The sequence below is a fragment of the Pipistrellus kuhlii genome, unplaced genomic scaffold (genome assembly GCF_014108245.1).
Source record: "Pipistrellus kuhlii isolate mPipKuh1 unplaced genomic scaffold, mPipKuh1.p scaffold_m20_p_25, whole genome shotgun sequence".
Taxonomy (NCBI): domain Eukaryota; kingdom Metazoa; phylum Chordata; class Mammalia; order Chiroptera; family Vespertilionidae; genus Pipistrellus; species Pipistrellus kuhlii.
Genome location: NW_023425524.1, coordinates 6,847,734 through 6,873,876, shown reverse-complemented (window position 1 = coordinate 6,873,876; position 26,143 = coordinate 6,847,734). Strand labels below are relative to the sequence as shown.

At 45.4% G+C, this 26,143-nt stretch overlaps 1 protein-coding gene and 1 long non-coding RNA gene across 4 annotated transcripts in view; one reads left to right on the top strand and one right to left on the bottom strand.

Moving 5' to 3' along the window:
- The first annotated feature begins 295 nt into the window (after nt 1-295).
- LOC123653006 lies at nt 296-12,426 on the top strand. Its single transcript, XR_006742624.1, has 3 exons — nt 296-436; nt 11,799-11,862; nt 12,413-12,426. It is a non-coding gene; the product is annotated as an uncharacterized LOC123653006 (long non-coding RNA).
- Nucleotides 9,545-26,143, bottom strand: part of EXO1 (exonuclease 1) — a 31,666-nt gene continuing 15,067 nt past the window's right edge. Inside the window, exons 8-16 of one of the 3 annotated variants that reach the window (XM_045587125.1) lie at nt 25,673-25,860; nt 24,083-24,179; nt 22,487-22,712; nt 21,025-21,271; nt 19,463-19,757; nt 18,893-19,345; nt 18,369-18,470; nt 14,651-14,856; nt 9,545-10,648 (exon numbers count right to left, since the gene is read on the bottom strand). In XM_045587125.1, the coding sequence (XP_045443081.1) occupies nt 10,507-10,648; nt 14,651-14,856; nt 18,369-18,470; nt 18,893-19,345; nt 19,463-19,757; nt 21,025-21,271; nt 22,487-22,712; nt 24,083-24,179; nt 25,673-25,860 (1,956 nt within the window). In that variant the 3' untranslated portion in view covers nt 9,545-10,506. Of the gene's footprint in view, nt 10,649-14,650; nt 14,857-18,368; nt 18,471-18,892; nt 19,758-21,024; nt 21,272-22,486; nt 22,713-24,082; nt 24,180-25,672; nt 25,861-26,143 lie in introns of all 3 variants that reach the window. The other 2 variants (XM_045587123.1, XM_045587124.1) reach the window with 2 other exon arrangements.

The following is a 26,143-nucleotide window of genomic DNA, read 5'->3' as shown; positions in this document are numbered from 1 at the left end:
GCCAAACCGGTTTAGGCTAGATGTTATTTTTAGGGGGGAAAGAGTAGAGGTCTCAGTGGCCTCACTAGTGATTTAAAAGAGGAGAATAGGTTACCCTGGTGATAAGGTTCTTGTTTTCCCAGTTTTGCTCTTGCTGGGCATCCACAGGTTTCTTGTAAGTCCTGAGACAGAGTTTCAAAGCAGGTAGAGCAGTGGTTAAGCTCCCTATGGAAGTTCCAACCCCTGCTGTGATGCCCAGGTTTATGAGGAGAGGGATGATCTGGGCTCCCCTTTTGTGTCAGATCTGATGGGTCAGTGTTTCCCAAAGTGTGACACGCGTACCCCCAGGCGTACGGGGAGAGTCTGGTGGGGGTACGCGTTGCACCGGAGTTTGGTGGGGATATGCACTGCACCGTGTTTAGCTGCGTCTAATTCTGCGTTCTCATGAGGACGAGGGGTACTCAGCGTTACGAAAATTATAGAAAGGGGACGCATATGTCAAACGTTTGGGAAACACTGGGTTATGGGAACAGGTAAAGACTGATCATTGGGGCTGCGTCTACATTGGGTGAGAGAGAAATGAGGGTACAGGTTCCTGTCCCTCGGATGGGGAGGCAGATGTAGGTGTTTTCCCCACAGAGGAAGAGAAATCCCCGATCGCAGAGGCAAGCTGACAGGTGTAAGGAGAAGAGGGGTGGGCTAACGGGTAGGAGATTCCTTTTTCTGGTTCGGCACTCTGAGCTGAGAGGGCAGTCGCCATGGCGCTATCAATAAGGGATGACAGAGGAGTGATTGGGATGGCACTGCAGTGAGAGTGGGAGGGAATGCCAGAGTGAGTGCTCTCCATGGGAAAAGAGAACGGGAAGGGAAGGAGCAGGGGAAGACCAGGATGGAGAAAAGGCAGAGGGAGGAGGGAGCAGGCCCCGCAGTCTGTTCCAGAGCCTCTAGCTGCTTGGGTTTAAAACTGTCCCATTTTTCTTAGAGAGAAAGATCTCAGTTTCTGCCCAAACCGTTTTTGCTCAGTGGATAGAGCGTTGGCCTGCGGACTGAAAGGTCCCAGGTTCGATTCCGGTCAAGGGCATGTACATTGGTTGTGGGCACATCCCCAGTAGAGGGTGTGCAAGAGGCAGCTGGTCGATGTTTTAGCTCTCTCTCTCTTCCTCTCTGTAAAAAATCAATTAAAAAATATTTTTAAAAAGAAAGTGGTGGCTAGGAGCTGGAAGTCCTCCTACTTGGGCCTCAGCGTTGGCCTGATCTTGCTTTTGATTTTGGATTTGGGTCTCCTCATCTCTATTATTAAAGACCTTAAAGGTCAGGCCTGCCGAAACCAGTTTGGCTCAGTGGATAGAGCGTCGGCCTGGGGACTGAAAGGTCCCAGGTTCGATTCTGGTCAAGGGCATGTACCTTGGTTGCGGGCACATCCCGATAGAAGGTGTGCAGGAGGCAGCTGGTCGATGTTTCTAGCTCTCTATCCCTCTCTCTTCCTCTCTGTAAAAAAATCAATAAAATATATTTTTAAAAGATAAATAAAGGTCAGGTTTACGAGGTCCTTTTGAGGGGTTTGTGGACCTGCATCTATTTTTTTTTTTTTTTTTTTTTTTAATTTGAGGCATATGTTGGGGAGTAAAAGTTGCCTTTTGAGGGGAGGAACAGGAAGGGGCGGGGCTTAGGGTGCTGGGCACGGATTGGTGGCTTCGTATAAGGCACAGGATTAGGCACTTAGGGACTTAGGAATCAAGGGCTTAGGGTGTTTGGCAGGTGCTGATGGGTGGGTGAGTGTACAGTCCATATAAGGTGCTGGTTAGGTGCTCAGGAATGTCCAGGCGGCAGGTGCAGGTCACATCATACTTCACCCACCAGTTGGAGGAAGGGAGGGTCTATCAGTATTATATATGTGTCTTTATCCCCCCTCCAATGGCGCCCCTACTCTGCTGAGAGTCTTTATAAAAAACTAGAGGCCTTGTGCATGAAATTCATGCATAGGGGTGGGGGGGAGGTGTTCCTCAGCCCAGCCTGCACCCGCTCCAATCTGGGACCCCTCAAGGGATCCCTCTTTCAGTCCATGACTGCTGGCCCCCAACTGCTCGCCTGCCTGCCTTCCTGATTGCCCCTAACCGCTGCTGCTGCCTGCCAGCCTGATCACCCCCTAACTACTCCCCTGCCAGCCTGACTGCTCCTAACTGCCCTCCCCTGAAGACCTGGTCACCCTTAACTACTCTCCCCTGCAGGCCTGGGTCCCCCTCCCAACTGCCCTTCCCTGCAGGGCTGGTTGCCCCAACTTCCCCTCCTTTGCCGACCTGGTCACCTCTAACTGCTCTCTCCTGCTGGCCTGATTGCCCACAACTGCCCTCCCCCTGCTGGCCATCTTGTGTGTTGGAGTGATGGTCAATCTGCATATTACTCTTTAATTAGATAGGATAGAGGCCTGGTGCAAAGGTGGGGGCCAGCTGGTTTGCCGTACAGGGTGTCCTGGATCGGGATGGGGGTTCCCTTAGGGCACATGTGTCGAACACAAGGCCCGCGGGCCAAATCCGTCCCGCCAGGCCTTGCAATGTGGCCCGCACCGCGCTGTCATCACTGCACTCCGCTGCGTTTCCATCACAATGACAGTTTATGACTGTTCAGTAAACCATTCGGCCCGCGATTTAGGCTGGATTTTAGATTTTGGCCCCTTCTCTGATTGAGTTCGACACCCCTACCTTAGGGTGTGGGCGACCTGGGCAAGGGGCCTGTGGTGGTTTACAGGCTGGCCACACCGCGCGCGCTCACACACACACACACACACACACACACACACACCATGACCAAAGTAGAGGCCCATGCCTATGGAGGCCCTGGTATCTGGGATTTATTTTCTATAATTGAAACTTTGTAACCTTGAGCAAAGACCAGGGCCGGCCAGGATGTGTAGGAAGCTTGGCTTCCTCCATTGCCAGGGAAACCCAAGCCTCCTGCTGGCTCAGTGGCCACAGCCATCTTTGTTGGGTTAATTTGAATGCTCCTGATTGGCTGGTGGGCGTGGCTTGTGAGTTTGGCAGAGGTTCAGTCAATTTCCATATTACTCTTTTATCAGATAGGATGGTTGTTGGATTTTGTCGAATGCTTTTTCTGCGCCTATTGATATAATTTTTGTCTTTCAGTTTACTTATGTGATATATCACATTTATTGATTTACAAATATTGTGCCAGCCTTGCGTCCCTAGAACGAATCCCACTTGGTCATGGTGTATGATTTATTTTATTTTATTTTATTGATTTTTTACAGAGAGGAAGGGAGAGAGATAGAGAGCTAGAAACGTCGTCTATGAGAGAGAAACATTGACCAGCTGCCTCTTGCACATCCCCTACCGCTGATGTGCCCACAACCAATGTACATGCCCTTGACTGAAATCAAACCTGGGACCTTTCAGTCCGCAGACCGATGCTCTACCACTGAGCCAAACTGGTTTCGGCTGATTTTTTTTTTTAATATATATTTTATTGAGTTTTTACAGAGAGGAAGAGAGAGGGATAGACAGAAACGCCGATGAGAGAGAAACATCGATTAGCTGCCTCTGGCACACCCCCCACTGGGGATGTGCCCACAACCAAGGTACATGCCCTCAACCGGAATCAAACCTGGGACCTTTCAGTCTGCAGGCTGATGCTCTATCCACTGAGCCAAACCAGTTTTGGCATGTATGATCTTTTTAATATATCACTGGATCCGATTTTCTAATATTTTGGGTATCATTTTAGCATCTTTCATCAGGGATATAATTCTCTTCCTTTTTAGTTTCTTTGTCTGGTTTTGGAATTAGGATAATGCTGGCCTCATAAAGAGCTTGGAAGTGTTCCTTCCTCACTGGGTTTTTGGAATAATTTGAGGAGGATAGGTGTCAATTCTTGTTTGAATGTTTGTAAAACTCCCCTGTGAAGCTGTCCAGACCAGGGCTTTTGTTTGCTGGGATTTTTTTTTTTAATTTTTTTATCTATATTTATTACTGCTTCTATTTCCTCAGTTGTTATTGGCCTATTCAGGTTTTCTGATTCAGTTTTGGGGGATTGTATTTTTCTAGGAATTTGTCTATTTTATCCACATTATCCAGCGTGTTGGCAGATGGTTGTTCAACGTATTTTCTTCAATCCTTTGTATTTCTGTAGTGTCAGCGATCACTTCTCTGCTTTCATTTCTGATTTTAGTATTTGGGTCCTCTCCCTTTGCTTCTTGATGAGTCTAACAGTACATCAATCTTGTTTACCATTTCAAAGAACCAGTTTTTAGTTTCATTGACATTTTGTATTCTGTGTGTGTGTGTCTGTCTGTCATTTATTTCTGCTCTAATCATTATTCCCTTCTACTTACTCTGGGCTTTTTTATTGTTTTCTTTCAAATTCTTTTAAAAAATATAATTGATTTCAGAGAGGAAGGGAGAGATAATGAGAATCATTGATCATCTGCCTTCTGCATGCCCCCTACTGGGTATTGAGCCCACAACCTAGGCATGCCCTTGACTGGAATCAAATCTGAGACCCTTCAGTCTGCAGGCCCATGCTCTATCCATTGAGCCAAACCAGCTAGATCTCTTTCTACTAATTCTTTAAGTTTTAATGTTAAATATTTTTTTAATGAATTTTTCTTGGCTTCATCTTTCTACCAACAGACCAACATTGGCCCTGTCCTATCAGAGCTATGCAAATTATATTCTCATTTGCATTTATACGGACCAATCATAATCACACAATATGGAAATCTCATTTACATGAAACAGACCAAAATGGGAAACAGGAGCCAAAAAAAAATGCTATTTATTTGTTTATCTATTTATGTATCCATTCATTTATTCATTATACATCATTCATCTATTCCCTTATTCATCATCCATTCATCAATTCATTCACTTGTTCATTTATTCTTTATTTTTTTTATTAAGGTATTATATGTCTATAACTCTTACCATTGCTCTCCTCTCCCATACATGCCCTCCCTCTCTCTAGTTTTGTTTCCATTGTTTGTGCTTATATGCATGCATACAAGTCCTTCGGTTGATCTCTTATCTCCCCCATTTATTCTTTCTTTATGCCTAAATTGTTTTTGATAACAAAGCAAGTTGAGGCTGTTGGTCATGGGTAACCCTGTCCAACCAATCTGCAGTCGTAGGCAGGAGTGGCTAAGTTTGTGTGGTGGGTGGGAAGAAAGACAGTTTCAGAACGCGGCGGTTAACTAAGGCTGGACAATCCAAAGACCCTCTGACCCTCCTCTGCTCCCCCATGGGGAGCAAACGCCTGTCTGTGTGAGAGAAGGTGATGCTGTTGCTCTGGGCCCTCGTGTCCAGAAACTGTCTCTCTCTCTGATCTCCTTTCTCCTGCCCCCCAGCTCTCAGGTTGTTGGGTTGAGGAGTCTCCAGGAGGGAGGACCCTGACCCGGCTCTCAGGTTGTTGGGTTGAGGAGTCTCCAGGAGGGAAGACCCTGACCTGGCTCTCAGGTTGTAGGGTTGAGGAGTCTCCAGGAGGGAGGACTCTGACCTGGCTCTCAGGTTGTAGGGTTGAGGAGTCTCCGGGAGGGAGGACTCTGACTTGCTCTTGGGTTGTAGGGTTGAGGAGTCTCCAGGAGGGAGGATTCTGACCTGCTCTCAGGTTGTTGGTTTGAGGAGTCTCCAGGAGGGAGGACCCTGACCTGGCTCTCTGGTTGTTGGGTTGAGGAGTCTCCAGGAAGGAGGACTCTGACCTGGCTCTCAGGTTGTTGGGTTGAGGAGTCTCCAGGAGGGAGGACTCTGACCTGGCTCTCAGGTTGTAGGGTTGAGGAGTCTCCAGGAGGGAGGACTCTGACCTGCTCTCAGGTTGTTGGTTTGAGGAGTCTCCAGGAGGGAGGACCCTGACCTGGCTCTCTGGTTGTTGGTTTGAGGAGTCTCCAGGAGGGAGGACTCTGACCTGGCTCTCAGGTTGTTGGGTTGAGGAGTCTCCAGGATGGAGGACCCTGACCTGGCTCTCAGGTTGTTGGGTTGAGGAGTCTCCAGGAGGGAGGACCCTGACCTGGCTCTCAGGTTGTAGGGTTGAGGAGTCTCCAGGAGGGAGGACTCTGACCTGGCTCTCGGGTGGTTGGTTTGAGGAGTCTCCAGGAGGGAGGACTCTGACCTGCTCTCGGGTTGTAGGGTTGAGGAGTCTCCAGGAGGGAGGACTCTGACCTGGCTCTCAGGTTGTTGGGTTGAGGAGTCTCCAGGAGGGAGGACTCTGACCTGGCTCTCAGGTTGTAGGGTTGAGGAGTCTCCAGGAGGGAGGACTCTGACCTGCTCTCAGGTTGTTGGTTTGAGGAGTCTCCAGGAGGGAGGACCCTGACCTGGCTCTCTGGTTGTTGGTTTGAGGAGTCTCCAGGAGGGAGGACTCTGACCTGGCTCTCAGGTTGTTGGGTTGAGGAGTCTCCAGGATGGAGGACCCTGACCTGGCTCTCAGGTTGTTGGGTTGAGGAGTCTCCAGGAGGGAGGACCCTGACCTGGCTCTCAGGTTGTAGGGTTGAGGAGTCTCCAGGAGGGAGGACTCTGACCTGGCTCTCTGGTTGTTGGTTTGAGGAGTCTCCAGGAGGGAGGACTCTGACCTGCTCTCGGGTTGTAGGGTTGAGGAGTCTCCAGGAGGGAGGACTCTGACCTGCTCTCAGGTTGTTGGGTTGAGGAGTCTCCAGGAGGGAGGACTCTGACCTGGCTCTCAGGTTGTAGGGTTGAGGAGTCTCCAGGAGGGAGGACTCTGACCTGGCTCTCAGGTTGTTGGGTTGAGGAGTCTCCGGGAGGGAGGACTCTGACCTGGCTCTCAGGTTGTTGGGTTGAGGAGTCTCCAGGAGGGAGGACTCTGGTTTGGGAGATACTGAGAGCAGGACTTTCCATCTGCTTCGTTCGTTGCTCTTTGCAGAAGCCCAGAACAGCGCGGGGTGCAGTGTGCTCAATGTCAGTGTGTGAATGCACCGAGTAGAGATTCAGAGTTCCTGGGATGCGGAGTGGAGGATGCATGGAAAGGAGAGGCTCACCGATGTGGAAAAAGGGGGAAAGCGTGTCAAACTCGCTTTTGGAGGAAGCACTGATGGGCCCAGCATCCTCTAGTCTGAGATCTCCTCCCACAGGCTTTTCTCCATTCCCACCAGAGTCACCTAACCCTCAGCAAGTCCGAGCACAGGAGGTTCCCGGGAGCTCATAAAATATCAAAACTGTCGAAACCAGTTTGGCTCAGTGGATAGAGCAACGGCCTGTGGACTGAAAGGTCCCAGGTTCAATTCCGGTCAAGGGCATGTACCTTGGTTGCAGGGACATCCCCAGTAGGGAGTGTGCAGGAGGCAGCTCATCGATGTTTCTCTCTATCCCTCTTTTCAATAAAAATATACATATTTAAAAAATATATATCAAAACTGCTCCAGAGAAACTGCATTGGTGGAAGCTCAGAGGCAAAAGCTGTCTTTGGGTTTTTGTTTTATTTTCTGATTTGAGAGGGAGGGAGAAACATTGATTTGTTGTTCCACTTATCTGTTATCTCTGGCTTTTAAAAAAAAAAGTATTTTTGATTTCAAAATTGTGAAAATGATATAATCTGGGGGTTTTTCTTACCTGCCACTTGCTGTTTTTATTAAATGTATTTTTTGTCTTACTGTTGGCTGTTTAGGATCAATCATCTTAGGTACAAGTCTACTTTAAAGTTCTAAATCTTGTTAAATTAGAAATTTTCTGAAATTAGTGTTTTCTTCAGAACCTAGTCTCTGTATACTAGATTTCTGTCCATAACTTCAACATTTGTCACTTCCTGATCTTAAGGAACTAGTCTTAATCTACTTGTGGGCCTTTCTGATAGATTTCCATTATCTGTAAAGATGTTATTCTGTTATTCACTTTGTAAGAGATTAATCTAAAAACTATTATTTTTGTTACTTTTTAAAAAATATATATTTTATTGATTTTTTTAGAGAGGAAGAAAGAGGGATAGAAAGTTAGAAACATTGATGAGAGAGAATCATCTATGAGCTGCCTCCTGCACACCCTCTACTCGGGATGTGCCCACAATCCAGGTACATGCCCTTGACCGGAATTGAACCCAGGACCTTTCAGTCTGCAGGCTGACGCTCTATCCACTGAGCCAAACCAGTTTCGGCAGTTTTGATATTTTATTCAATATGTGATTTCTTTTAAAGTAAAAATTTTCAAGCTGAGAAACATAACTTATGGGAGCTTTAGATATCCCACCCCCTTAAAAAATTCTCAAGAACAGGTGTTCTGCTGAGTGTTCTCAGTCAACTGTCCCCTCTACTTCCACCTGACTCTGCAGTCTCTCTCCTGCTCCATCTTGGCTCAGCTCCTACAGTCTCCGTTGGGCACCCTGTCCTAGGAGATTGTGGCAAGCCGGTCCGATGCTCCATTCGGACCAGGTGGCTCCGTCTCCCCATTGCCCGGCCTCTCACCCTCTCGCCGCTGGGAGGGCAGAGCTGTCCCAGATGCCCCAGATGCCCCGTCCGCCAGGCTGCTGTGCGGGTGGGAGGCCATTCCAGAGCTCTGCTCAGGCCCCTAGACGGCTGTCCCTGCCTCTGCTCCTGATGCCAGCGCCCTCCAGTGGCCTTGGTGGGGGTTTGGGACTGGGACTCAGTGAGATCAGTTGCTGAGTTTGCTGTCATGCTCACAGGTGTGACTGGCTCTCTAGTGCAGGGTTTGGAGATGGAGAAACTACTGTGCTGCCGCCTTTTCCTCTGCCCCCCCTCCTCCCCCCCAACTATAAACACTCGCAGGCGCCCTGTCTGCTCCAGCCTCACTCCTGCCCCACTTTGAAGGCGCCTGTGTGATGTCCCCGCTGGCTGAGCTCATCGGAACTCACCCTGTGGCTCTGCCCCTGGAGGAGGGACGTGTAACCCTGTTAACCTGTATGTAGTATGTTTTATTCCTTTTGTCCGTTAGGTGGTATTTTAAATGGGGGAGAAGATACACTTTTGCAGACCATGTTTGATTCGCATTCTTCATCGTTCGATAGCAGGAGACATTCACAGAAAACTCAGATTTTCTTCTGTTCTTTGGATTTTTCTTTTCAGATGATTTTTTATTGTTTCTTACAATGTTATGTTCATGGTTCCATTCTGATCTGTTAGGCAATAGTCCTCTATTAAGTCTCATTTTATTTTTAAAATATATTTTATTGATTTTTTACAGAGAGAAAGGAAGGATAGTTAGAAACATCAATCAGCTGCCTCTTGCACACTTCCTACTGGGGATGTGCCTGCAACCAAGGTACATGCCCTTGACCGGAATTGAACCTGGGACCTTTCAGTCCACAAGCCGATGCTCTATCCACTGAGCCAAACCAGTTAGGGTTTAAGTCTCATTTAAACATTAAAATATTCTGGGTCCCTGTCCTCTATCTTCGATAGCTTAGGTCAGTGGTCGGCAAACTCATTCGTCCACAGAGCCAAATATCAACAGTACAACGATTGAAATTTCTTTTGAGAGCCAATTTTTTTAAACTTCTTCTAACGCCACTTCTTCAAAATAGACTCGTCCAGGCAGTGGCATTTTGTGGAAGAGCCACACTCAAGGGGTCAAAGAGTTTGCCGACCACTGGCTTAGGTAATTCTATAATTTCTTTAGCCCAGCTGGTGTGGCTCAGTGGTTGAGCACTGACCTATGAACTAGGAGGTCACAGTTTGATTGCCGGTCAGGGCACAAGCCCAGGTGGCAGGGTCCATGCCCAGTATGTGGTGTGCAGGAGGCAACTGATCAACAATTCTCTCTCATCATTGATGCTTCTGTCCCTTCCTTTCTCTCTCTAAAGTCAATACAAATGTATTTTAAAAAATTTCTTTACATCATGCCAGATTTCCACTTGCACAGCTGGTTTTGTCCAGGTGTCTGCCTATTTTCTCTGTGGAGTGTGTGTATTAGAGACCAGCGGTCGCCAACCACCGGCTGGCAACTGCTTTATAGACCCTGCAGCTGTAGCATCTGACATCACACCTAGGACACTCATTTTAAATATATGTTGAGTTTCTAGCCTGTACTTCAAAAAAGACATATTTAAAAACAGGCTATTTGGAAGTTTAAGAATATCAGTGATGTCAGTAGTAGTTCCTTCCACTGTCAAATGTGCATCCCAACCAAACCCCTCAGGGGTAGGAAAGCCTGGCCCGCTGTGCAGCCACCTGCACGCCTTCCAACCCCCCTCCCAGCAAATTTATTTCCCACCCAACCCTGAAAGGCAGAGAGGGGCATGTGGAAAACTGCGGAGCTTGGAGGGATACAGCGATTTCCTCCAGGCTAAAATGATTTACAGAAATGCGACTTTCCACTCGCCATTCTATGCTCACAATGCAACAGAAATCCCTAGGAGTCAATTTTTATAAATTCTAGCGGGCCTGCCAAATAACATTAAAAATAATTACCTTCGTTAGCTGCTTATGCAAACGTAAAAAGCTGAACAAAGGAAGCAATCGCAGAGTTCATATACAAAATGTACTCTTATTTAAAAAACGTGGTGGGACTCTGAGAACAGAATTGGTCACCCCTCCCTGCCAGAGGGCGTTCCGGACGGACAGGCTCAGTGGAATATGGCTCTCTGCACACGCGCACATTCCGGCTTGTGGAAGATGTCCTCTTCCGTCTCCGGAGTGAGCTGGATGTTATCCTTGACTGGAGACAGGGGATCTGGCTTCTTACAGGAAGGAAGCTTCTCAGAATCTCTGCAAAACAGAACAGAACGCCATGAACTTGGCGTCTTTAAAGGGCAGAGGCTCCTAGAGGATGCTCTCGGGGACAGAATAAAGGCCAGAGAGAGGACACGGCCCTGTAGTGTGGCTGTGCACATCCAGGTTCTCGGAGGGCCTCCCTCCAATGGCACCTGCTTCAGTGGCCGGAGGCGTGGCTCCCTGGTAAAGACACGCGAGCTGAGGCAGAATGAGTCCAATAGAGTCCAATGAGTCTAATGCCGCGACCCTTTAATTCAGTTCCTCATGTTGTGGTGACCCCCAACCATAACATTGTTTTCGTGGCTACTTCATAGCTAATTCTGCTACTGTTATGAATCATAATTAAATATCAGTGTTTTCCAATTGTCTCAGGCTCTACAGCATCTCTTGTCTCAACCCACAGGTTGAGAACCGCTAGCAGGGTCGCCCAAGGCCATCGGAAAACACAGATATTTACAGTACAACTCATAATAGTAGCAAAATTACAGTTATGAAGTAGCAACGAAAATAAATTTTTAAATATATTTTACTGATTTTTTACAGAGAGGGATAGAGAGCTAGAAACATCGATGAGAGAGAAACATCGACCAGCTACCTCCTGCACGCTCCCCACCGGGGATGTGCCCACAACCAAGGTACATGCCCTTGACCGGAATCAAACCCAGGCTTTCCAGTTCGCAGGCTGACGCTCTATCCAAACCGGTTCCAGTGCAACGAAAATAATTGTATGGCTGGGGGTTACCACAGCATGAGGAACTGTATTAAAAGGATCACGGAATTAGCAAGGTTGAGAACCACTGCAGTAGAGAAACGAGTTCTTTTCTACTTGGCACCTCTTCAAATCTTGCTAAGAACCAATGTGAGGCAGGAACAAATGTTCTAGCCCTAACTCTTACCCCCATTTTTTGTGTTCTCCACCTCCAGGCACAGCTTAGAAGTGACCAGCTGGCGCTGTCAGGCACAAGAGCAAGATGCTCTCAAAGAGCAACACGGGTCTGGTCAGGTCAGTGGGATGCGGGAAGTTCAGTGTCAGGGTTTCATGCTCGGCCTCACAATAACTACTGCTTGTTGACTTTATGTGATGTCAGAAAAGATTTACAATTGCTTAGCTGCGCCTAATTCTATGTTCTCATGAGTATGAGAGGTACTCAGCGTTACGAAAATTATAGAAGGGGTACATATATGTCAAAAGTTTGGGAAACACTGAAGTAGGCAATGAAGACTTGCAAATGTGTAGTTTTTTTTTTTGTTTTTTTTTTGTAATAGAACTATGCTGTTGATTCTAAATACTTAATAAGTTTATAGTTGTGTCTATTTTAATTTCTAAAAGGTTAAATGTTGACACGTGTAACTAATAATTTGGGGCCCTCAACTTTTAAAAGTATAAAGGGTTCCTGAAGACAGGTGTTTGAGAACTCATGCAATATGGTTTAGTCCTAGACTTGACACAATGTAAATTGTAAGTAAGTGCTGGCCAGTGTTTTTACTAAGTGTTCCCATTCACACCGTTTCACCTGGTGACAACACCTCTGTTAGATAAGGCTGAATCCTATGGCACCCGGGTAATCTTTGTTTTTCATTTCTTTTTAGCACATTTGCTTTAAGAATAAGAAAACGAATGAAGAGCGAGCCAAGATGGCCGCACCGGTACATGCCTGTACTCCAGCCTCCCACAGCCATGTCAGAGTGACAACCACAGTAAGAACCATCACGCAGAACTGCCCGAACGCTGGCTGCACAGAAGCCCTGCAGCCGGAGAGGGCACACAGACTGGTAGGAGGGCGACCAGGCTGGTCCCACAGCCACGTGGGCGTTGTGTGTTGTTTCTAATTGGGAGGCAGACCTCTCTGCAGAGGCGCCAGCGAGGAGCAGGGGTCCCAGCCTAGGGTTCCAGAGGTGGGAAGAGAGGTGCATGGTAATACAGGCTGTAAAAAGCAGGGGATGTGGCTCAGTGACGAGACTGCTGGGGTCCCAGCTGTTCCCCTTAAAGGGCCCATGCGCACACTTACAAGGTCCCCCTTCTTCCAAGCTCCAGCGCTGGGGAACTCGGGGGCGGCTGTCTCCCAGACGGGTGTTCACAGTGGTCCCTGTTCCTGTGCTGGGGCCTCCGGTCACAGGGTGACTGGCAGCCATGTCTGAGGCTCAATCAGCACTGTTTGCTCTGCCTTGGGGATTCCCTGAGCCCCCAATCCACCCAAGCTGACTGTAGCTGCTTTTCCAAATGCATGGCCTGTCCTGGCTCAGACTTCACAAAAATCAAACAAATCTCTCAAACAAGCAGCAGCTGGTGTCAAACCTATCAACAAAAGGCCCAAGACCCGCCCCTAGCTGGTTTGGCTCAGTGGATACAAGGTCGGCCTGGGGACTGAAGGGTCCCAGGTTCGATTCAGGTCAAGGGCATGTACCTGGGTTGCCGGCACATACACAGTAGGATGTTTGCGGGAGGCAGCTGATCAATGTTTCTAACTCTCTGTTCCTCTCCCTTCCTCTCTCTACAAAATCAATAGATTTTTTTTTTTTTTTTTTTTTTAAAGGCCCCAGCACCAGCCAGCCTTGTTTCACAGCTGGGCCTGGGCATCTGAGCCCAATGCAAACAGCAGATCTCAGTAGTCCCTGCTGGGTGGCCCCAGGCAGTGGCTCACCCTGCACCTCCCTAGAGGCCCTAGAGCCAGCGCACCCAGCGGACGGCTTCAGACCATAGATTACACACCCACATGCGCCACACTCAGGAGGCAGACTCAGTGAGCACTGAAGCAAGTGCTGCCGCACAGGGGTTCCTGCCCAGCAGCTCTCCACTGCAGCTGCTCCTCACAGCCTGGCCTGGGGTCAACTCCTCCCAGTGACACCAACAGCAATCGAGGCTCCACTACAAGGCTGGGCGCACACGGGCGCCCCAGCTCAGGTGACTGCGGAGGCTGAGCCATAGGACCTGCTACCACTTCTGGGAGACACAGCAACAAACATGGGGAAGCAGCCAAAATCCGGGGGAGGAAGGAGGGCAAGGGAGCAGGAAGCAAAAGGTATCTATTTTTCATATATTAATCTAAAAATCAAAATGAGTAGGAAACCTAGTGAATAAAATATAATCAGAGGCAGAGAAGCATGGAGTGGACTGATGACTCTCAGCGGGAAGGGGGTGGGTGTGGAAGAGATAACCAAAGATCTTACCTTTAAACACGGACAGTGGGGTGGTAATGGTGTGGAGGGGGCAATTGGGGAAAAGGGGGGGGCATCCGCAATACTCTCAATAATAAAAGATTTAAAAAGAAAATAAGTGAGTTATAAATCAATGTTACTCTGCAGTTAATCTTGTAATCTAACAAGCATTGTAGATCTATACAGGGGCAACTCATTGAAATCCATGTTTGCCACATACATTAGAAATCTGGCCAATTCATCTTATAAACTCAGTGATTCCTCCCATTTAAAAATTATTTCTTATTAACGAGAGCGGGAGACACACATCAATCGGTTGCCTCCTGCATGCGCTGCCCAGGGCCCAGCTGGGGAGGAGCCTGCAACCAAGGTATGTGCCCCTGACTGGAATTGAACCCGGGACCCTTCAGTCCGCAGGCTGGTGCTCTATCCACTGAGCCAAACTGGCTGCAGCTAACGCCTCCCATTTTAGATGTGATAACTTAAGGAAACACAGTGCATTATACCCAGAAGCACAATTACCTTCCCAAACCCCATGTCTTAACCTTGTTCTCATTACAATCCTGAGAGAGAAGGAAAGAAAGCCGAGACACTCAGGCCAGAAAGAGTCATGTGATTTGCTTAACAAGAGAGACCCCCCCCAGAGCCGACCGAGAACTGGGTGTTTTTTTTGTGTGTGTGTGTGTTTTATCAGTTTGCCATCTTTTCAGTAAAAGAAGGCACAGAAATTGCAGTTAAATTATAGAGTCAGCTAAAGAAAATAGGTAAGAGAAAAATGATTCATAAGGGAACAGAAAGACTCGGGAGGAAGACTGAAATTAAAGAAACAGGACAACTCACTTTCTAAATCCGAAGTTCTTCCAGAGCTCATTGATCTTGGTCTGCATTCCTGGCCTGTTCTCGGCGTTGTGATGGGCGCTGTGATGCTTCCTCTTCTGGGCTCTCGCTGGCCACCTGCTCAGCCCACTGGCTCTGGCCGGCACCAGAGGCTTGATCTTGGTGGTAGAGAGACTGTCCAGAGAACTAGACTTATACAGCCCAGGGACCTGGAAAATAAATGCCGGTTTTAATACTCTTGTTAAAGCAACTCCTTTAGTTAATGTCAAGCTGTCCTTTTTACCCCAGAACAGAAAAATAACAGGCAATATGTAAAAATGTGCCATTTACAATACTACAAAAATTAATTTTAACCGTTAAATACACGTAGCACCTGGCACTTAAGAATTAAGTGAGCCTCTGCCTTACTCCTTCATCGCTGTCTGAATCCTTTTACAGTCATTTCATACCCCCCCATTATTTGTGGGGATCTGTTTCAAGACCCCCAGTGGCCCTGACCGGTTTGGCTCTGTGGAATGAAAGGTCCCAGGTTCGATTCCGGTCAAGGGCATGTACTTTGATTGTGGGCACATCCCCGGTAGGGAGTGTGCAGGAGGCAGCTGATCTGTGTTTCTCTCTCATCGATGTATCTCCCTATCCCTCTTTCTTCCTCTCTGTAAAAAATCAATCATTAAAAAAAGAACCCAGTGGATGCCTGCAGTTGTGGACAGCACATAACTATAAATGTAATGCTGTTTTTTTCTCTCTCTCTCTCTCACACTCACACACACACACACACACACACACACACACACCTATGATAAAGCTCTACACTTTCCCATTCACACGAAGCCCTGACAATGCCTGCAGCTGTCACTTGTGCGGTTTGAGGTGTGACGATAAACAAGCACAAATTCTTTTCCTTCCTCAAAACAGAACATTCGCCGAAGCCGGTTTGGCTCAGTGGTAGAGCGTCAGCCTGCGAACTGAAAGGTCCCAGGTTCGATTCCGGTCAGGGGCATGTACCTTGGTTGCGGGCACATCCCCTGTAGGGGGTGTGCAAGAAGCAGCTGGCCGATGTTTCTCTCTCATCGACGTTTCTAGCTCTCTCTCTCTCTCTCTCTCTCTCTCTCTCTCTCTCTTCCTCTCTGTTAAAAATCAATAAAATATATTTAAAAACAACAACAACAAAAATAGAACATTCGCTTTTCCCATGGATCTGAGCACCCTCCGCACACAGTGCTCTCTTTCCTATCTGAGCCGGGAACGTTCACCTCTTCACGTCACAGCTTCTCTCGGCGATCTGGATCGCGGGAGTAGCAATTCCATGGCGGCGTCACCACTGCCGCACTTGGGGGACATTACTAAGTAAAACCCAGTCACTGAGCTGACAGGCAGCTGGTCCCACAACACGTGGCTGCTAAGCACCTAACGGGTGGGTGGGGTTACAGAGTGAATATACTGGACAGAGAATTAACACCCCAGCAGGGATGGAGACATGAAATGGAACAAGGCATGCAACTTAACATTTATGAACTATTCATTTCTGTCATTTTCCATTTAATATTTTCAGACTATAGTTGACCACGAGTAACCAAAACAGCAGAAAGCAAAATCATAGATAAGGGGACTCCTGTACACACACACACACACACACACACACACACACACACGGCAGCATAATACACACAACTATCGTGTACTTTGTTTTTCTCACTTAATATCTTTTTTTAAAAATATATTTTATTGATTTTTCACAGAGAGGAATAGAGAGTTAGAAGCATCGATGAGAGAGAATCATCGATCAGCTGCCTCTTGCACACCCCCCACTGGGGATGCGCCCGCAACCAAGGTACATGCCCTTGACCGGAATCGAACCTGGGACCTTTCAGTCTGCAGGCCGACGCTCTATCCACTGAGCCAAACCGGTCCCGGCTCACTTAATATATCTTGATTTTACTTAATAATGCACCTTGGAGATTTTCCCGCTTCACACATAAAACTTGCTTTTGTTTTGAATAGGTTGTCTGGTCCTCCACTGTCTAAATGTGCCACAATTTACTCAAGCAGGTCTCTGCTGACAGGTTCTTTACACCAAAGGGCTGGTTTTTGTTGGGTGAAACACGGGGCCATTGAAGTGGTGTTTTTTGGGATAGCAACAGGGAGATAGAAGTGAGGAGGAGAGAGAACTGATGAAGCCGGCAGACGGCGTACAAAGAAGGGAAAGATTCACAGCTGAAGGGGAAATCCCGGGGGAGGGATGAGAGAGCAAGACACAGGACAAAGAAATGTCGCCACTTGGAAAGGATCAGGTTTAGTTGCTTCCTTCACCCCCTGCTGAAGACGGACTGAGCTGGCATCGATGTTTCTAACTCTCTATCCCTCTCCCTTCCTCTCTGAAAAAATAAATAAATAAATGAAACACATAAAAAGAAAAGGACGGCCCTGGCCGGTTTGGCTCAGGGGATAGAGCGTCGGCCTGCAGACTGAAGGGTCCCAGGTTCCTTTCCAGTCAAGGGCACATGCCCAGGTTGTGGGTTCGGTCCCCAGTGGGGGGCGTGCAGGAGGCAGCCGATCAGTGATTCTCTCTCATCATGAATGTTTCTATCTCTCCTTCTCCCTTCCTCTCTGGAAAAAAAAAAAAAAAAAAAAAAAAAAAAAATCAAAAAAATTTAAAAAAAAAAAAAAAGGACAATTCTAAGATTTTGAAACTAAACGAGAAAAATACGATTTTATTCTGAGATGCACTGCTTAGTGATAAGATGATGAAACTGGACTGAGAGGGAAGATGCATCAGAATTCTCACTGAACCAGGAGTGAGTTAAAACTCCGACAGAGAGAATCTCTGACAGAGAATAACAACAAAAGATGGTTTAACGTCGGACATAACTCCTTTGGGGAAAGTACTTTCTACATTTCTAGTCCTCTCAGTTACTGCCACCAGTTTTGATATCTATTTCCAGACTGCTTACTATAATTATATAAACATACACGTGCGCATGAATATTTTTAGGTATTATAAAGCAAACAAAAACACCAGGTTAATAACATACTTTTTCCTTTTCAAAGGCAGGATATGACTGAAAAGCCTTTCTTATTCAACGATGTTAAAAAAAAAAAAAAAGTCTTATATTTGCTATAGTATGAGATAGAAACCTTTCAGATGGATATGAGGACTTGAAATATTCAAAGTTTTTGTGCTTTAAAAAGTAAATATGTTCATACAGAAAAACATGGAAAACAACAAAGAAATCCCCCTTTATTCCTACCCGCTAAGACCTAAAACCAAGAATGTATTTAACAATTTGTCTTTTATCTCCAATTTTCACCAGTATAACCAATACACAAGTAAATGTTCTTATAGAAACTCTATTTCCTTAGATTCAAGTTCCAGAATGCACTTACCGGGTTAAATCACTTGAACTCTCTCAAATGGCTTTCCAGATATGACAGGGCAATTCAGTGTCTCCTAAATATCTGCTTATACATCTCACTAGACTTTCACAAAAATGACGCATTTCTCAGAACATACCTGCACCGTGAAAAGGCAGGCGACTGTGGGAAAAAGACCCTTATACCACAAGCAAACACAACCGGAACGCCTACAATCAGGCACACACAGGATCCTGGAAGGTTTGTTTGAAAGTAGACATTTTTGTGTAAATAAAATTATAGGCATTTAACATTTTTCATTGTGTTTCTCATTTTCTGACACGTGACATGAAATAAGTGAATGTTTTACCTTGTTTCTCAGAGGTGTGTCTTTTTTTGAAAAGTGAGAGACATGTAGCGTGGGTTTCTGATTACCTTGATTACCAAGTGACTTAAAATTGCAATCAGATTCCTAGATCCCCCAGATCAAAAAATAAAATAAAATAAAATTAGGTTTTCACTATGGAATGTATACATGACAACTAACCAAAATTCAACAAAACATAAAACAAAATGAGAAAATCAGTATAAATGTAACATTTTGTTTTTTTCCCCCCAGAAAAGAAAATGTAAGAAGCTAGGGGCAGAGTAAAAAAAAAAAAAAATGGACCTAACGTGGAGAGAATGAGGTTGACAGTTTCAGTTTAAAATAGGAAGACAGGGAGAAGTTCTTCAGGTGAGTGAGATGTAAATTGTCTACACGGTAATATCTAGAACGAAAAGTTAAAACCGCCAATTATTCTCATCACGTGGGCAAACTTGTCTCCATTATAGGATAATCGCCCTATTTTGTTTTACGTATAAATTTGGAAACAAAGGTTTCGTGGGACTTACCTCTGGGCTGGAATCCTTAGAGGAAAGCCGAGGGAGTGTGGACGCACTTAAGCTGTGAGGGGATAACTCTGCACTCCCCTGAGACCGTGAGGACCAGCTCAGTTCATGTACGGGATGCGCTTCATCTCCTGACTCCTCACTCTTGACCTGAGACGCATCGGACACCCTCCTCTCGGGCAGGGAGCTGGGGGAGTCCCCATTTCTCCGGAACTGCTGTAATGCTGTCCTCGGAGAGGGGCTGGGAGTCCTTGAAAAACCTCCAAGACTTCCAGACCAGCTGAAACAGCTTCTCAGCGTCCCCAGAGGGGGTGGGGAGATGGTCCTTGTGAATCCGGTGGTCTTAAAGGACTGAGGCTCTTCACCAGCGACCACAGCTCCGCCCTCTGGAGTCTGATCACGTGGGCTGGGTGCTACATTGCTCTCTACACAATCTGAATCATTTAGTTCAACCAGCTTTTCGCTCTCTAGACAATCTGACTCATTTAGATCAACCAGCTTCTTGGTCTCTAGACAATCTGATCGATTCAGATCAGCCACTTTATCTAGACAACCTGTCTCTTTTGGATCAACCAGTTTCTTGCTCTCTAAACAATCTGATTGATTCAGATCAACCACTTTATCATCTAGACAGTCTGACTCATTGAGATCAACCAGCTTTTCGCTCTCTAGACAATCTGATTGATTCAGATCAACCAGCTCCTTGCTCTCATGACAATCTGATTCATTGAGATCAACCACTTTATCATTTAGACAATCTGATTCATTGAGATTGTTCTCTTTATCTGTGTCAGCAGTTTCATCTGGAGGTTGGGGGCTTGCTTTCTTTGATACACAGTCCATAGAATCCAGAGAATTGCAAAAAAACCTAACAGGAAAAACAACGCATAAGTATTTTAAATAAGCATGAGTATTTTAAATAAGATTCAGAATATGGCAAAGTTTCTTTTTATTTTATTTTATTTTGATTTTGTACAGAGAGGAAGGGAGAGAGATAGAGAGTTAGAAACATCGATGAGAGAGAGTCATCGATCAGCTGCCTCTTGCACACCCCCAACTGGGGATATGCCTGCAACCAAGGTACATGCCCTTGACCGGAATCGAACCCGGGACCTTTCAGTCCCCAAGCCGACGCTCTATCCATTGAGCCAAACCGGTTTCGGCCAAAGTTTCTTTTTAAAATAAAATCTCATAAATAATTTTATGCACACCTCTATCACTGCACTTACCACATGGGCTGAGAAGATTTTGTTTATGGACTTATTTTTCCAACTATACTAGAAGCTCCTCAAGAATAAAGTCTACGCCTCTCACTTTTGTAACTCAACACCTAGTATCGTATCAAGTTCTCAATTATTAGAGCTCTTTTAAAAAAAATAATCATAATAAAAAAATATATATATATATATTATTGATTTCAGAGAGAGAGGGAGAGGGAGAGATAGAGATAGAAACATTGATGATGAGAGAGAATCATTGATTGGCTGCCTCCTGCATGGATCGAGCCCACAACCTGGGCACGTGCTCTGACCAGGAATTGAACCGGTGACCTCTTGGTTCCTGGGTTGACGCTCAACCACTGAGCTACACCCGGCTGGGCCCTTAGAGCTCTTATATTCATCAGTATTTAAATATACTTCTAGTAATACTTGGAAAATGTACTTAGTTTTTAAAGAAACAAAGTAGAGACTACCTCCAAAAACAGTTTTTCTAATACAAAAAGCAGCAGAAGTTCAAGGGAAAGCTGTGCATTCAGGTCTGAACGCAGGCAATAAAAACTGTCATCGTTGCCGAAATTGGTGTGGCTCAGTGGATAGAGCATCCGCCAGTGGACTGAAAGGTCCCAGGTTCGATTCCCGTCAGGGGCATGTACCTTGGTTGCGGGCACATCCCCAGTCGGAGCTGTGCAAGAGGCAGCTGATCGATGTTTCTCTCTCACCAATGTTTCTAACTCTCTATCCCTCTCCCTTCTGTAAAAAAATCAATATATTAAAACAAATAAAAAATTTGTCATTATTAAGTCAGGTCTTACACCTTCCCCAGCTAGACTCGATGTTGTACCTAACACCGTCGAAGCACAGGTCAATGCAGCACAGAACACAACAGACACAAAGCATCCAGAGATGGAGCCATACCTGCTCCTGGTCCCAGGAACCACGACGGCACCACTTTCTTGGTTTTTCCTCTGCAAAAGTGCAGCAAATTTATTCCTTGTCGTAGGCGGCGTGCTTACGGTTTTTTTAATAGTAGTGCCATCCACTGGGTCAACCAGCGGCATTTTGGAAGAGTTCGATGATGTACTGCCTTCGCAGCCATATTCCTTGGTCTTCTTTGCAAACGACAGAGAATACTGACTCAACAGATCATCTTCTGACAGCTCCTCTAAATAAAAATGGAGTGCCCGTGAATAAATGTTTGCCCACATGCAGTTAAAGATTCGGCTTTAGTTTCCTTTGTTTTAAGGATAATTTTTTTTTTTTTTTTTAACTATGCACCAGAGAAGAAAATCCAAGGATAACTTAATTTTTTTTTTCTTGGCTGTGTTTTACAATTTCATAAGTTAGAATGCTTTAATGTCAATTATTTGTACAATTTTATGTAAAATTACCCAAACCAAAAATTCAGGACACAATCAATTTTGTAAGGCTATATACTAATTATACCAAGGGCTTAATTTTGAATGTTAAAAAAAAAAAAAATGATTTTAAGGGATATACAAATCCTGGGTAGCGAAAATTATAAAGCACTGCTGAAGACTTAAATAAATGGATCTGAAAATTCGATGTCAATTCCCCTCCCCCAAATTGATCTATAGATTAAACTAATTCCCAGTAAACATCACAGCAAGCTTTTTAAAAAACAACAGTCTTAGCCGGTTTGGCTCAGTGGGTAGAGCATCAGCCTGTAGACTGAAGGATCCCGGGTTCAATTCCAGTCAAGGGCACATGCCCGGGTTGTGGGCTCGATTCCCAGTAGGGGGCTTGCAGGAGGCAGCCAATCAATGGTTCTTTCTCATCATTGATGTTTCCATCTCTCCTTTTCCCTTCCTCTCTGAAATCAATAAAAAACACACACACACAAAAAAAAAACCCCACCACCACAACAAAGTTGATTCTAAGATTTAAATGAAAATGTGCACAACACAGAGTTAGCCAAAACAACTTTTCAAAGAAGTAAGGGACTATACCACTTGACTTTGAAATTGACTGTGAAGTTATAGTGATCAAGACAGTGTGTCTGGCATGAAGTTAGGGAGATCAATGCTTCATAACACTTCAGACACACACACACACACACACACACACACACACGCCAACTGATGGCCACCAAGTGTGCCCAGGAATTCAATAGAAAAGGGTCATCTTTTTAACAAATGGCCCTGGGACGACTGAACTGGCAAAAAACACAACCTGACCCGTTACCTCATATCACATAAGAAAAAATCAGTTAAAAATGGATCACAGGCCTAAAAATGAGTTAAAACTATAAAACTTCTAAAAGAAACAGGAGAAAATCTTAGTGACCTTGGGTTGGAAAAGATGGATTTCTTAAACATGACCAGTGCTGACTAGCATTTCACAGAGACGAAACACATACCGCTTCTCGGCCGCTTCACCGCGGACAGCTTCCGGGGCAGATTCAGGCCTCTGGTGCTGATCACCTGCTCCCTGCCTGCAGTGCTTGGATTCTCCTTCAGTCTCGTAGGGCCCGGAACCGCATCCCGCTCAAGTCTAGGGCAGTAATTCCTGTGCCAAATGCTATCAACGCTAGATGGTTTCTGAGACGTTTTGTCATCCCAACTACGACTTCTTGACAGGGCAGGCTAAAACAGTAAAAGCAAAAAGATTACTTGAAAAACATAGTACATTATTTCCCTCTGTATCAACACAAATTATAAACAAATAATCATCCATAAAAAGAGCTTTTTGATGAATTATCTGTCCTCTAAGGACAATTCCTACACTTTCGGTTACATGTTCCTTGTATTCTTAGGTTTGTTTTCTTTTCTAAGTGACCTTATTAGCTCATCCTAAGAAAAAAGTAGCCCTAGCTGGTTTGGCTAAGTCCTTTTGCTTCTCTGAGCTGTCGTGCTGGTTAAGAAGTGTCTTCTGTCTTAGTTCCCAGTCCAATCCAGGCCTTTTTACCCTTGCTCATTCTCATTAATCAGTCATTTACTAAGCATTTATTAAGCATATAAAATATGGTTAGGAAAGCTAATGGTCTGGAGTACAAAGAAAATATAATCCTTCCTTGTAAGGAGTTGGCAATGAAAGCTCATAAAACCCTGCCTTTATGAAGGTTACATTATTTTGGGGAGAATCAGAAAATAAACCAGACATAAATTACATACAGTAAGTACAAAAGAGAGAGAGAGAGAGAAAGAGAGAGAAAGAGAGAGAGAGAGAGAGAGAGAGAGAGAGAGAGAGAGAGAGAGAGAGAAATGTTACTAGGGAAAGCTGATGAAGATGAAGAGTTTGTGTTTGGCTGTGGATAGATTTCAGGTTACCGGAACTCATTTAAGTAGAGATTGTGTGGCTGGTACACAGACTGGAGACTGGGTTAGAATAAAGATGAATGAAGAGAACAGAGTCTGAGTGAAAACATGAACAGAGAAGAGAGAATGGCGGGAGACTGGACCAAGAGCGATAGATAGAATAGGGAAAAAGTAGAAGAAAACAGGGAAGGGCTACAGAACAGAGCGGAGGTGTTTATTAAACGTTTGCTAAATTGTGCATCAGTGGAAACCAACTTATACTTGCAAGGGTAGCGTTTCTAGATTTGGATCTTTAACAACATGACAGGGCGAACAGGGTGAGAGGAGGAGAAAGGCACTGAATGCTTGGTATATTCAAATGCAAAGTTCTAATCTAAAGGTCTTTAATGTAAGGAAATTACCCGCTGTACCTACGTTCTAGGAGACACAATTTCTTTAACTGTTTCTGACCTATACTCTGCACAGGAGATCTGGGGGAGATAATAGATCAACCGAAGGACTTGTATGCATGCATATAAGTACAACCAATGGACATAAAACTCTGCGAAAGGAGGGTGTGTATGGGAGGAAGGGGGGCCCAAAAAAAAATCAATAAAATATATTTAAAAATATATTAAAATAAATAAATAAAAATAATAAAATAAAATATGTTCACTACACTGAATGTGCGTTTAGAAAGAAGCCATTAAGAGACTTACCGTGGCAGCGTCTGGACTGTAGTCATCAATCTGTTCGAAAGTATTTATATCTTTATTTCCAAGTGCTATCTGAAGAGCTATGGAGTCATCAATATACCTAGGTTGGTAAGATTAAGGACAAATGTTTTTATTAACAATGGAACAAAACCCACTGTATTAAGAAGACAAGTGCGCCGAAACCGGTTTATCTCAGTGGATAGAGCGTCGGCCTGTGGACTGAAAGGTCCCGGGTTCGATTCCGGTCAAGGGCATGGACCTTGGTTGCGGGCACATCCCCAGTAGGGAGTGTGCAAGAGGCAGCTGATCGATGATTCTCTTTCATCATCGATGTTTCTGACTCTCTATCCCTCTCTCTTCCTCTCTGTGAAAAATCAATAAAATATATTAAAAAAAAAAAAAAAAAAAAAAAGAAGAAGAAAAGTGGGCCCGGCCAGCATAGCCCAGTGGTTGAACGTCGACCTGTGAACCAGGAGGTCAGGGCATAGGCCCGGGTTGTGGGGCTGAGTCCCAGTGGGGGGTGTGCAGGAGGCAGCCAATCAATGATTCCCTCTCATCACTGATATTTCTCTCTCTCTCTCTCTCTCCCTTCCTCTTTGAAATCAATAAAAATATAAATTAAAAACAGAAAAGTGTATTCCATTGTTATAGAAAAATATAAATTAAAAAGAAAAGTATATTCCACTGTCACAGGAAATCCTCAGTTTTATAACGTCAATGGATGCTCCTTCCTTCCATCCACACTCGGCATTACCGAAACCACAAGCACATTTACTCATCTGCTTGTCACCGCAGGAGCTGGCTGTCTCCCGAAGCAAAGCCAGAGGCATCGCCTACTCCCTCTCAAGAAGATGGAGAGGGGCCTGGCCGCCTGCCGAGTGGCCCAGGCTGGGCACTGCCCGCCCGAGGGAGTGGCAGCGGCTGTGGGAAGGGCTCCCTCAGCGGGAGTCCTCGCACGCCCACAACGCCGCTCCTAACACGCCCAGCTTGCTTGCCACAAGCGTTTCTCTTAAGTGTCCCCTTTGTTGTTGTTTTTTAAAAATCTATTCGGCTTCATTGGAGGATTCATAGATCAGCCAGCATTCCTAATGCTGTAGAAAGAAGTTTTAAGCCCAAACCGGTGTGGCTCAGTGGATAGAGCGTCAGCCTGTGAACTGAAGGGTCCTAGGTTCGATTCCGGTCAAGGGCATGTACCTTGGTTGCGGGCACATCCCCAGTAGGGGGTGTGCAGGAGGCAGCTGATGGATGTTTCTCTCTATCGATGTTTCTATCTCTCTCCCTTCCTCTCTGTAAAAAAATCAATAAAATATCTTTTTTAAAAAAGAATAAGTTTTACGTGTCACCTCTGGAATATGTCCCTATTAAGTCCCACTAAGTAATTAACAAGCTACAGCAAACGGGCCTCAGATTTATAAACAAAAAGTTGCTCTAAATTTTCACCAGCAGGCTAATCAAAATGAACAAAACCCAGATTTCATTACAGAAAAGAAAGCAAGAAGGAGTTTGCAAGCTTTATACTGGCTGCCTCGCCTGGAATGCCACCACGGACACAGGGAGGGGCTGGAACCCCACCACGTGGTTCAGAGAGGATACCGCCCAGCGTAGCTCAGCGCCACGGGGTCAACGTCGTCTCCGTAGTCATTCAGAGGGACCAGCTTCCTTCGGACGGGATCAAACACGAGCTGGTACAGGAAGGTGTTGTTGGCCCGAATGAAGCCTTTGATGTAGTCTTCTGGCACTGTGATATTCATCTTGAGGTAATGCCCAATTTTCTTGATAACCTAGCAATGGATGCAAAAATATTTACGCGTTATCCGCAAGTAAAGAATACAGAATGTATAAACCCCAAGACCCGTCTGCTTACATGAGGGGAGAAACAGGAAAACCAATAGTTTTTATCTACATTAAAAACCTCTACCAGCAAACACAACCATGTAAAGATCACTTAAAATGTTGAGTTTCTATAACAGTATTTTCTTTGCCATTTTCTATTATTAATCCAAGTAATGAGAAATTCAGTTACACATAAAGTTTACATTCCTAAGTACATATTCTTCACACTCA